Here is a 12,437-nt window from a genome sequence, read left to right as displayed (position 1 = left end):
TTTTTCCAGTGCTATCCATTTAATTTTCATAGAAAGAGCAATTATGTTTTTTGCACAAGTGTCATAAACAGGTGAGGGTCGAAACCAACTAGAGAAAGCCTGTTTCACTTGCTGTGAGCATCAGTCATGTTTTACAGAGGGAATGGGCAATGTCAGTTCATCTGGAAGGAATGAATAGGAGGTGACTGAGAGAGCTTCCACTGTACCAGTTTTACGTTTTACATCAGATAAATACGCATTAGTTCCCCAAAATCCTCATTAGGTGAGCATAGTAGATATTTTGATTCCCTTTTCCCACCTAGCTGATGAGGAAACAAGATTCCCAGAACTGTCTTTTTATTTTTTATTTTATTTTTTTATTTCAGAGAAGGGAGGGAGAGGGAGAGAGAGATAGAAATATCAATGATGAGCGAGAATCATTAATTGGCTGCCTCTTGCACACCCCCCACTGGGGATCAAGTTCCCGACCCAAGCATGTGTCCTGACTGGGAATCGTGACCTCCTGGTTCATAGGTCTTCGCTCAAACGCGGAGCCATGCCAGCCGGGCAGAACTGTCTTTTTGGCCTCAGGTCTTGTGGCTGGTTAGTGAGAAGCCTGCACCAGAGCCAGATCGCCAGCCCCCCAAGCTGCTACACCCATAAAGAGATTTCTCTGCACACACAAAAAGTACACCATGAAGCATCTTTTTAGCTTTTATATTTTATCGCTATGAGCCTTTTAAAGCATTTGAAACATTTAAAAATATTTGTACCTGCATGTATAATAGAGATTTTTGTGTCAGTTTTGAGTAATGATTACTCAGTACTTACTTATTTAATGAATTAATTTGAATGTTGCATAAAATTATAGTTATTTTGGTATATTTTAATTTATGAAATTTTAATAAACTTTCACTTGACTCATTTGATTCTTGGAGGAAAATTACTTTTTATTGTCATGCCCTATGAATAGCCTGTTCTCTTATAAAAATAAATTAACTGACATTTAGTTTATTAAGCAAATTTCTTAAACTAAAACAAGTAGGATCAATCAGAGTACACCTTAATTTCAGTCATAAAATATCACAAGTATTGAATGTAAGTTATAAACCCAAGAAACCCAGCCAATTTTAGCAGTCTAGCTTAATATCCAGGCAGTACAACTGGCTACCGCATGACAGTTGGTTCAGTGCTTTACTTAGGTAGACACCCTTTCTGACAGGTCAGCATTTGTACTGTATGAGTTACTGAAGATTTTCACTATCACTTCTTCCAAAAGTCAAATAAAAAGAAAATTATCTAGTACTGTTCAATACTCCAATGTCTTAAACTTTTGCTAGCTATCCTCCCTCAAGGTGAGGAAAATTCCCTCTCTACTTCAGATATATGTGTATAGACATACAGATGTACACACACACACACACACACACACACACACACACACACACACACACGTTAAGGTTGTACTTCACAGTCCACAGTATCAGTAACAGAATTTCAGTCTGATCTTTGAAGAAACAAATGTCTGAACTGAATTCCTTGTGTGTTTTTCTCTTCCTATCTCTTTTAGGCAGTATTTGTGTGTTTCTGCAGAGTTTTGCACAGAGTCTGTTCCCATGCAAACCAATGAGGGAGAAGTATCGGAAGAAAGCGGTTCCAAGGTCAGTGAATTACTAAAGGTGCAAACAATATGAGTAGAAATGAAAAGCAGAGACAGTGGATGAGTGGAGTGGATGTTTTAGTTGAATTTAGAAATTAGATTGATTTAAGGTAGACAACCTTAGATTGAGATTTTTTCCCCTCAATATCCATTTTTGTTATGCTACATGAGAAATTTAAAGGATTTTACTGAACTCCTGGAGAACTTAATGATTAATTTGTAGAATAATTTCCTTTTTTAATATTTTGTTATACAAGTTATATATACTTATTTGAAAAATTAAAACAAATTTCACTTTGCCTTTTAATGTTTTGTTATGCAAGTTATATATATATATATACTTATTTGAAAAATTAAAACAAATCAGAAATGTGTACAGTAAAAAGTAAAAGCCTGTCTCTTATTCCTGTTGCACAGAGGCATCACTGATTACTTTTTAAACATTTTTTATTATAAAATTTTAAGTAGTAGCTTGTTTTATTAAATTTATTTATTTATTTATTGCCAAAATAAATTATTCTGAAAGTCGTTTGAAAGACACAGACTCCACGGATATAGATTCCAAATCCATATTCTGTCCAACCCTCATCACTGTCTCTGTCATGCCATTGGTTTGGTTTTTCAAGCTAAAGCTTAAGTGACTGTTATCACTGTCAAACCCTGTATATAGATAGTTATCTGCGTATTTATGTATAACTGTATGATCTGCCTCTGTGTCCTGAATCTGCTTGGCTCTTTCTCTGTTTGGTCATATGGGACCCTCAGTAGCACCCTCACTTCACCTCCCTCCTCCTCCTTTCAGTGTTGTCTCTAGTCCCTCCTGGAGGTTCCAAGGGTGTCTCACACTGTGTCCAGGCCAGTGCCCAGCACTGATAGCATTATCAGCTGCCCTGGGCCCTCCTAAGGGGATTCCTTTTTTTGCCTCCCCTGCTGCTGGGGAAAGGCTTATTCCTTCACCGGAGTAAAAGTGGAGAGGTGTCGAAATGTCACTGGGAATGGTCAAAGCAACATGTTGTGTGGAAGATGCCAGGCACAAAAGGTCATTTTGTGTAATTCCATTTATATGAAATATGCAGAATAGATAAATACATTGAGATAAAATACAGCCTGATGTTAGTCGGGTTGTTTTGGGGAGATGAGAAAATGAGAAATAAGTACTTACTAGGTGCAGGGTTTCTAGTTGGGGTGATGGAAATGTTTTGGAACTTGATAGAGATGGTAGTTGTACAACATTGTGAATATACCAAATGCCACTGAATTGTTCAACTTATAATGGTTAATTTTATGTTAGGTGAATTTCACATCAGTAAATTATTTTTTTTTTGTTAATCCTCACTCAAGGATAATTTTCCATTGAATTTTAGAGAGAGTAGAAGGGAGTGGGAGAGACAGGGAAAAACATCAATGTGAGAAAGACACATCGATTGGTTGCCTTCTGCATGCGAACGAGCCTGCAACCAAGGTACATGCCCTTGACCGGAATCAAACCCAGGATCCTTCAGTCCCAGGCTGACACTCTATCCACTGAGCTAAACTAGTTGGGGCACATCAGTAAATTATTATTTTCTTAAAGACAGGAAAAAAATACAGTCAAACCTTGATTCTTGAATGTCTCCCATCTCAAACAATTCACTTCTTAACCTGACGACCCTTTCATGCTGATACCTGTATGATCAGTCACATGTCTCAGACGACAAACAAAGGAGAGAATGTGCAAGTATGAGTCAATTTATCAGTGTTAAAATCACAGTATATTGTGCTGTGAATATTTTCATGGTTTTTTTGCTTTTGTTGCTGCTTATAATTATTAAACTTCCATTTTTTACTGTACATTTCCTTCCCTTTTTGTTAAATTTTCATTTATATTTCATGTCCTTTTTGGTTTTTTTTGTTTTAAGTGTTCATTTATAGATTAAATATACATTAAACATGTACTGTATAAAAGAAAGGTTAAAACAGGGAATCACTTGGAGGTCTGGAATGGATTAATTCAGTTTAATGGGGAAAAGTGATTCGGTTTCAAACAACCTTCCGGAGTGAATTAAGTTCAAGAAACGAGATTCCACTATATCTGTGAATTCCCATCAGACCAGTCCTGGCTGCCCATTGGCCTCATGCAGGGTTTCACTGAGTTTGGAGAGGCCACCCCCTTCTCTGCTCTGTTGTACTTTGTGGGCTGGGCTTCGCAGAAGTACTGTTTGAGCCCCAAGTTCGGGTCTCTCATGATAACAGCTCTTTCAGCTTCTTTCTGAATCTCCCTTCTCTACAGTCCATAGGTTGGGGAGAGGAATAGATATCATACTGTCCTCTTGTTTGTTTCATATCAGATTCATCTAGATCCTGAATCTCGTTCAGGGTTAGTCAGAATCTGGGATACACACATACTCTAGGAATCTCCCCCAGACACACAGAGCCACAGACACTCAGGACACTCAAGATACACAGACCTCAGGATTTCTGAAGTTCCTAATTTATTAACTTATAATGTTAAGAAAGACTGGACTCGTGGATCCTCTGGTTAATACATTCTCTCCCTGAAGAGCTAAGTTGTAATTGGAACTTGGTGAGCATGTAATTAGACCAACATAGAATGTTTTATTGTGTCATAAACTTAGTTTCCACCTTCTTTCTGAGAAAAAAGGAAAAGACTGGCTTTCTTGATTTTTAAATTATTGTAATAGTTTATCAGTTTAGAATCAATTAGACTAAATAATATCCATTCCACCTCAATGAGGGAGTAACCATAAAAGAAAGACAAAGGATCTGGGAAACAGCTGCTCCAATATAGGAAAGAGAGCAGGGAATTCCAGAGGTGAAGGGGAAGAGACATCCCTGGCAAGGTGTCAGCTAATTAGCAAACAATCCAGATGGGAATAAGGGAAAACCCCTGAGGATGGTCTCCAGGCCTGGAATGAAATTGATAGATTATTTGAAGTGTTTGAACTGAGGTAAAGGTGACTTACAGCTCTGTTGGAAAGTTTGAGGATGAATTGGTGAAAAATACATAATAAATACTAAGTCAGAAATATGGAGAGAAAGTAAAAGAAGAGGAAATAGTAATTATTAGTTCCAGGGAAAACAAAAAAAATGCACAAAAAAAGAACTTTGATTATACTGTGTCTATCAAGTGAGGCTCTGAAAGGAATCTGAGGAAAAAGAACTATAGACTAGATCAGGGGTGGGCAAACTTTTTGACTCGAGGGCCACAATGGGTTCTTAAACTGGACCGGAGGGCCGGAACAAAAGCATGGATGGAGTGTTTGTGTGAACTAATATAAATTCAAAGTAAACATCATTACATAAAAGGGTACGGTCTTTTTTTTTTTTTTTTAGTTTTATTCATTTCAAACGGGATCCGGCCCGCGGGCCGTAGTTTGCCCGCGGCTGGACTAGATGTTACTATGAGGACTCCTTGCAGGTTCACACGGAGGGAGGGAGTGGAAGAGACGCTTGTGGTCTGAGACGGATTTCAGAGTTCATAGACCTGGGTGTGCAGCAGTACAGACTGATGGTGAGGCTCAGCCTTGGGTCCTGCCCATTTCCAACTGAAGCAGGAAAGAGATGGTCACCTAAGACAGAGAGGATCAGATTTCTTGAGAGAGTTAAGTGTGCTTCCTGTTGTTTCATTGCTTTCTCACACTGTATTGTAAGTGACTGGTTTTGTTTGTCTTTACCACTAATCTGTAAGTTTTTTTTTAATGGCAAAAACTGTCTTCTTCACTATTATCTCAGCACAGCACCTAGCATGTAATATGTTGGTGAATTAATAATAGTGGAAGAAAGGTGAGGATATGGTGTAAGTTTTATGAATAAATATACTGAAACTTCTGAAGATGTGGCCAATGGGGAGGAATGGTGGAGGTAATCAAATTAAGTCCAGAAATGTTCAAGAAATTTGTAGAAAGAATAAGTTAGGATGCAGAGAGACTGGGCATGGACTTGAGGAAAACAGGAAGTGGCAATAAGGAGCAGTGATCTTTTTGAACTGTTTATTGCCTTATGAGATGATGGAGATGAAGAAAAGGTATGAATCCTGGTGAAGGAGATAGTGCCTTCTGGGAAAAATTTAAATTGGCACTTTAAGGAATGAGTGGGAATTTAAAGTATACATGTTGTGGAAGACCAGGGCTTCCAAGCAAGATGGAACATTATATGTAAAGGCAGAGAGGGTGAGGAGTTTGTGTGTGCTTCATGGGTGAATGAAGCAGGGCAGATAAAAAAAAGATCACTTAGGCAAATGAATTGAACTATCCCTCCGGATAGGTGATAGAGTGCCATTGAATAATTTCAAGGAGAGTGATGTAATCAGATTTGCAATTTACCAAGTCCACTTCATGAAAGTGGTTTAGAAGATGGATTGAAATGAGATGGGACTCAGAAGCACAAAGACCAGTGAGATTTAGAGAAGCTGGCTTTAACTATGGCAGTGAAAAGGGATTAGAAGGGGTGATGGAGATGAGAGCTATTTAGGAGATAGAAGCCATGGTACTTGGTGATTAATAGGATGTGTGGGGTTAAGGAAGCTTGGAGAATCTTGTATGATTATACGTTTCCTGTTGGGGATCTTAGTGAATGCTGGCACTATTCACAGAGAAAAGGGATATAAAAAGGAGAGGAAATTTGAGGCAAGATGGTGTTTTGTTATGGCCCTGTTAAACCATCCAAGTGGGGAAGACTTGTATGCAAAAGAAGGCTGAAGTTAAAAATTTGGAAGCCAGTATAGGGAGGTTATTGAAGCTGTAGGCTTTTAAAATTATTTCTTCTCATCATTATTATGCTAATTAAAAATTAAGTATAGATAAGCCTTTTGTTTGTTTAAACTAATAAGCAGAGGCTAAGGTTCACAATTTAGAGCTCTTTAATTGGAGAGGATTGTTAAAGATGAGGGATCAAGAAAATTTTATAATACAGTATAATTTGAAAAGTCATTTTTGTCTTTGAGGAAATGATTTAGGTTTCAAGTAATTTAATACATTTAAACAATTTGTCACTTATTTTCTAACTAAAGTCTGACATTCATACAATTCAATGCATAAAATGCATAGTTCAGTGATTTTTTTTTCATGAATGTGTGCATTCTTATAACCAGAACTCAGATCAAGATCATCTCTAGCTTCTCATAAGGTTCTCTTGCAACATTTTAACTCTTTTTCCAGAAGTTTTAGATCACTAAGTAAACTTAGGATGGGAGCAGCCTCCCTCTCCTTGACAAAGCCCCATAAGGTGCCCAATAAGAAGTTCTTAGAGAAGAATAAAAGTCGAAAGCTGGCTTTCCAACTGGGGTCCAGCATAAGAAGGGTGGTGAGAAGAAGGGCCATTCTATCATCAGCACAGTAGTGACAATGAGGGAGAATACACCATCAACACTCAAGCTCATCCATAGAGTGGGTTTCAAGAAGCGTGCCCCTGGGGCACTCAGAGAGATCCAGGCATTTGCCCTGAAGGAGATGGGGACTCCAGATGTGTGCACTGACATCAGCCTCAACAAAGCTGTCTGGTCCGATGTGGTCTGCAAGGGCAGCTCTGGCACTTCCGGGTGAGTTACACCATAGTGACTGGCTGCTGCTGACCTGTGGTGCTTGCCTTTGCAGGTGGAACAGGAGGATTTTGTAATGGAAGGGCATGGCAAGACTCCACCTCCTGGTGAAGAAAGCAAACAGTGAGTCACACTTTATTTAAAAAGGGTCTTATTACAGATCTTCAAAAACACTTTGGTTAAACATGCTGAGAGCATGTTTGCAGGCATGTATATGTTGGGCACATTGTGGAACTCACCAGTTGCTTTGGCTGCTGTTAATGCATTGCTTCTATTTATAGACACACTAACTGGAGGGACAAGAAAGTTGGCTTTGTAGTTTTTCATACTTGAGTAATCGGAATTTATGTTACACTTTAGCAAAGGCTTTAAGAGGATGTTCCAAATGGAACTAATTCACTCGGGTTGATTTCCAAAGAAAGCACAAAATTGTATACCCTTTTCTTAGCAGTGTCTTTATGAAGTGATGAAATTAATAGGCTGTTTTCTTGCATTCCAAGTGTGAATTTATTTGAATAGTACTTCCTGAAATTCTTTTCCATTGAGTTATTTATACTTCTGATCTTTGTTTAAATCACAAATTGTTTCCCTAGGAATAGGATTTATAAATAATGTAACTTAGCCAAATAATTCTGAATAATTCAGGATCTCTTCCTTCCTGATTTAAAAGTGATTAAGTTTTAAATCTGAAATTGGGAGTCCTCTGGGTAGCTTTTGGTGGTAATGAGTGGTTTTTTTGCCCTCTGTCACAGACCTTGAAAATTTGTGTTTCAGAGCATACTGGTGTTTCATATGTCCTGTTAAAGAAAAAGATAGTTAAGCCCTGCCGATTTGGCTCAGTGAATAGAGCATTGACCTGTGGACTGAAGGGTCTCAGGTTTGATTCTGTTCAGGGCCACATGCCTGGGTTGCAGGCTTGATCCCCAGTTATGGGCATGCAGGAGGCAGCCGATCAGTGATGCTCTCTCATCATTGATGTTTTTCTCTCCCTCTCCCTCTCCCTTCCTCTCTGAAATAAATAAAAATATACTTTTTAAAAAGATAGTTAATAGGACTGATATCACTACTATTATTTATTCAGACAGTAGTCTCCTAACTTGAATGGTTCAGTGATTCATGGAATTTACTGAAAATCTGTAGAGAAATTGCATTCCTTCGACTTTTTTAGTTTCTAGAAAATAGTTTTTAGTTTTGGTCTGTCTTAGGAAAATTATGTCTTGCAGCCCTTAGGAATGAATTATGCAGAATAGCTATGCTGCCACATGGCCAGGTTCATTAAAGGAGAATGTTCATCTCATATTTGTTGTGAATGGAAACCAGGATATTTTCACAGCTGGCTTAATTTGCTAAGCAGGCAGTTTTAAAAATAGCTTACGGTATAAATCCTAACTTAGCTGTATTCTGTCAAATGCACTTATATTCTGCATGGGCTGTTGGAATCTATCTTTAACAAATTAGAATACCAAACATCTAGTCCCAGTGAAATTACAGGAACACTTCAGGTATTTCTTTCTGCCCCTCTGCCCACTTCCCAAACCCTACAACTCTACTCTTGTCAGAGGTCTTTATAAAAAGCATTGCTCTCGTTTGACCGGGTTTTCTGTGCACAGAATACTTTGCTCATTACAGTGTCTCCATTGAATTCAGAGATCAAGGTAGCTAACTTGCTCATGGTAATGTAGCTTGAAATTGAAGCTAGGATTTGAACCCGGATCTTTCTGACTTTAAAGTGTTTTATAGTATCTCTTAAACACAAATCCTTTGTCCACCTTGGGAGCTATGTTCCTGAAAAATACTATAGTTAGCAAAATGCAGTTGTCAAGATCAAAGTCTCATGGATAAGAGGGAGTTGGGGGAAACAATGAAAATGGCATTAAGCCTATTTTTAAAACACAGATGAAAGTTCTATTCTCTGGAGGGTATCCATTTCTCAAACAAACCAGTCTTTATCTTTAAAAACCTACTGCAGTAACCCCTCTCCTGAATCGGCTTCTTTAGGTATTCAGGAAACATAGCTGGGGCAGATTCTCCCACAAGTTTTATGTTATACAAACTGCACTTCTTTTGGAGAGCGTTTCAAACAGCCACAGTGGACCCGAAACATCATGTGTTGTAGTCTTACCATTCTCCCTTGTTTTGTATTAACAAGTCTTATACTGCCTTTTCACAGATGAATCCTGTTTTGTTTTTCTGGGCTTGGTCTGCAGTCATACATCGAAATGAGAAAGCAGAACTAAATCTTCTCACGAGGTGTTTTTCCCATAGACCTACTCACCTCTTCTGTGGAAGTAGGGAACAGAGGTGCTGTGTTCTTGTTTTAGGCAACAGAAATATTTTTTTTTTTTTTTGTATCTCAGAACTGTAGTCAGCAAAGGATGATTGAATCAAAGGATCTACGTTGTAGATCCTGAAAGTGACACATTACTGAATAACTTAATGCAAATTCCCATTCATTCTTTTATTATTTTGTATTCCTCACCCAAGGATATTTTCCCATTGATTTTCAGAGAAAGTGGAAGAGAGAGGGAAAGACAGATAGAAACATCGATGTGAGAGAAACACATTGATTGGTTGCCTCTTGCTTACATCCTGACCAAGGGTTGGGCTGGGGAGGAGCCTGCAGCAGAGGTATGTGCCCTTGACCAGAATTGAACTGGGACTCTTCAGCCAAGGGCTAAAGATCTATTCACTGAGCCAAACTGGCTAGGGCCATTCTTTTATTTTTTTAATTATAAAAGTAATACATGATTGTCATAAAACATTTAAACAGTAAACGTGGATTTAGAAATAAAAGTGAGATTCTTCTTTTATGCTGTTTCCCCTACTAATCTTCCTGTTTTCTGTATATTTTATTTTTTTATTTTTTTTTTTTTATTTTTTTTTAAATTAAATCTTTATTGTTCAGATTATTACATTTGTTCCTTTTTTTTTCCCCCCCATAACTCCCCTCCTCCCAGTTCCCGCCCCACCCTCCGCCCTCACTCCCCACCCACTGTCCTCATCCATAGGTGCACGATTTTTGTCCAGTCTCTTCCCACATCTCCCACACCCCTTTCCCCCCCAAGAATAGTCAGTCCATTCCCTTTCTATGTCCCTGATTCTATTATAATCAACAGTTCATTCTGTTCATCAGATTATTTATTCACTTGATTCTTAGATTCACTTGTTGATAGATGCATATTTGTTGTTCATAATTTGTATCTTTACCTTTTTCTTCCTCTTCCTCTTCTTAAAGGATACCTTTCAGCATTTCATATAATCCTGGTTTGGTGGTGATGAACTCCTTTAGCTTTTCCTTATCTGTGAAGCTCTTTATCTGACCTTCAATTCTGAATGATAGCTTTGCTGGATAAAGTAATCTTGGTTGTAGGTTCTTGGTATTCATCACTTTGAATATTTCTTGCCACTCCCTTCTGGCCTGCAAAGTTTCTGTTGAGAAATCAGCTGACAGTTGTATGGGTATTCCCTTGTAGGTAACTGAGTTTCTTTCTCTTGCTGTTTTTAAGATTCTCTCTTTATCTTTTGCTCTTGGCATTTTAATGATGATGTGTCTTGGTGTGGTCCTCTTTGGATTCCTTTTGTTTGGGGTTCTCCGCGCTTCTTGGACCTGTAAGTCCATTTCTTTCACCAGGTGGGGGAAGTTTTCTGTCATTATTTCTTCAAATAGGTTTTCAATATCTTGCTCTCTCTCATCTTCCGGCACCCCTATAATTCTGATGTTGGTACGCTTGAAGCTGTCCCAGAGGCTCCTTACACTATCCTCGCATTTTTGGATTCTTTTTTCATTTTGCTTTTCCGGTTGGATGTTTTTTGCTTCCTCGCAGTTCAAATCATTGACTTGATTCTTGCGCTCCTCTGGTCTGCTGTCGGGCGTCTGTATAATATTCGTTATTTCAGTCCGTGTGTGCTTAATTTCTAGTTGGTTCCCCAATATAAGATCGAGGGTCTTATTAGTTTTCGTGTAGAGCTCATTAAGTTTATCGGCAGCTTCTAAACAGTTCTTGAGAGACCTTAAAAGTGTGGTTCTGAACTCTATTTCTTCCATTGACAATTTTGTCCTGTTTCTTTGTCTCCGCATTTTGTTATGCTTCCTTGGTGCACCCCCTAGTGGTCTTTGTTCGCAGTCTTATACATAAATCTTGATTGTTGTAGCTAATTCCAGGGAGGGTTTGACCTCCAGGCCAAGTGGCTATGAGAATCAGCTGTGTCAGCACTGAGAGAACTTCTGTCCTCTAGGGAGGTGTTAATCTAGCCTTTGCCTGAGGCTATCCGGCAAATGCCTGTGTGCAGGGCTTGGGCGGGGCGGGTCGCACAGGATCAACAGGGTGGGCCGGAGAGAGCAGTTATGGCGGCTCTCAGTCCTGTCCCAAGGGGCTCTGCCTCTCTGAGTCCCAGCACCCGCTGCAAAGCTCAGAGAGAAAGCTGCACTCGCTCTGACTGAAGCCAGACAGTCCCGCTTCTCCCGTTTGAGTCTGGGTCCCTAAAGACTCGCCCGGATCTGGTGCTCAGAGTCTGCGACTCCCTCCCGATTGAAAACAACAACCGCGCCCTCCTCCGCCAGCCCGCTCCGCGCACTCCGCACCTCAGAATTTGACTTCAGCACTGCGCCTCCTCTGAGTGTCCGTATGCGTTTCTCTTTCCTCCTAGTTGTAGGACTTCCACTCAGCCAGCGTTCCTGTGGTTCTGGGTGATGTCCCTTCCGTTTTTTGGTTTCACTTTTGAAGTAGTTGTTCAAAGCAGCAAACTCCGGTGTTAACCTATGCCGCCATCTTGGTTATTCTGTTTTCTGTATATTTTAAAACAACTAGATTTTTTCTGACATAATTCTTCTGAAATGTGTTTTTTAAATTTGACACCTTTTGCAATCTATTTCAAACAAAAATCTTATTTAATAATGTGTTTTATAGACAGTATCCATATTTTAAGAATTGTTGATAAAATTAATTGTATCAGTTCCTATATTTCTACTCCCATGGAATGCCTCCCCCGCCCCTTTTTAAGGGGGAATCTGTTCAGAGCTTTCATAGGAGTCCTATAAGGAGATCAAAGTGCTGAAGACAGTTTTATATTGATTCAGAGAAGAGAATGTAATTTGTGGAGTAAATACTGATCTTTATTCTCAGTTTGGTGTAATATGGCTTTGTGCTTGAGGTGTTATTTTTTTAAATATCTTAACTCTAATATCTTGATTAAATTCTCTTCTTATTACATACATTCTTCCCAACTTAAAAGGTCTAGTTATAAAAAGCCCTTTTGATTTTT

At 38.9% G+C, this 12,437-nt stretch overlaps 2 protein-coding genes across 10 annotated transcripts in view; one reads left to right on the top strand and one right to left on the bottom strand.

The window, feature by feature from the left end:
- The window catches only part of TNRC6B (trinucleotide repeat containing adaptor 6B), a 244,137-nt gene that overhangs the window by 55,996 nt on the left and 175,704 nt on the right, over positions 1-12,437 (top strand). For 7 of the 9 annotated variants that reach the window (XM_059681462.1, XM_059681458.1, XM_059681459.1 and 4 more), the window contains exons 3-4: positions 1,550-1,640; positions 7,231-7,298. In XM_059681462.1, coding sequence (XP_059537445.1) covers positions 1,596-1,640; positions 7,231-7,298 — 113 coding nt within the window. In that variant the 5' untranslated portion in view covers positions 1,550-1,595. Of the gene's footprint in view, positions 1-1,549; positions 1,641-7,230; positions 7,299-12,437 lie in introns of those variants that run through there. The other 2 variants (XM_059681463.1, XM_059681456.1) reach the window with 2 other exon arrangements.
- Positions 1-12,437, bottom strand: part of RPS19BP1 (ribosomal protein S19 binding protein 1) — a 519,247-nt gene that overhangs the window by 439,063 nt on the left and 67,747 nt on the right. The window lies entirely within an intron of this gene.

This window comes from Myotis daubentonii, chromosome 2 (assembly GCF_963259705.1).
Source record: "Myotis daubentonii chromosome 2, mMyoDau2.1, whole genome shotgun sequence".
In the NCBI taxonomy this organism is placed as follows: Eukaryota; Metazoa; Chordata; class Mammalia; order Chiroptera; family Vespertilionidae; genus Myotis; species Myotis daubentonii.
Note: the sequence above shows the minus strand (reverse complement) of the source record. Positions and strands in the feature narration are given on the sequence as shown.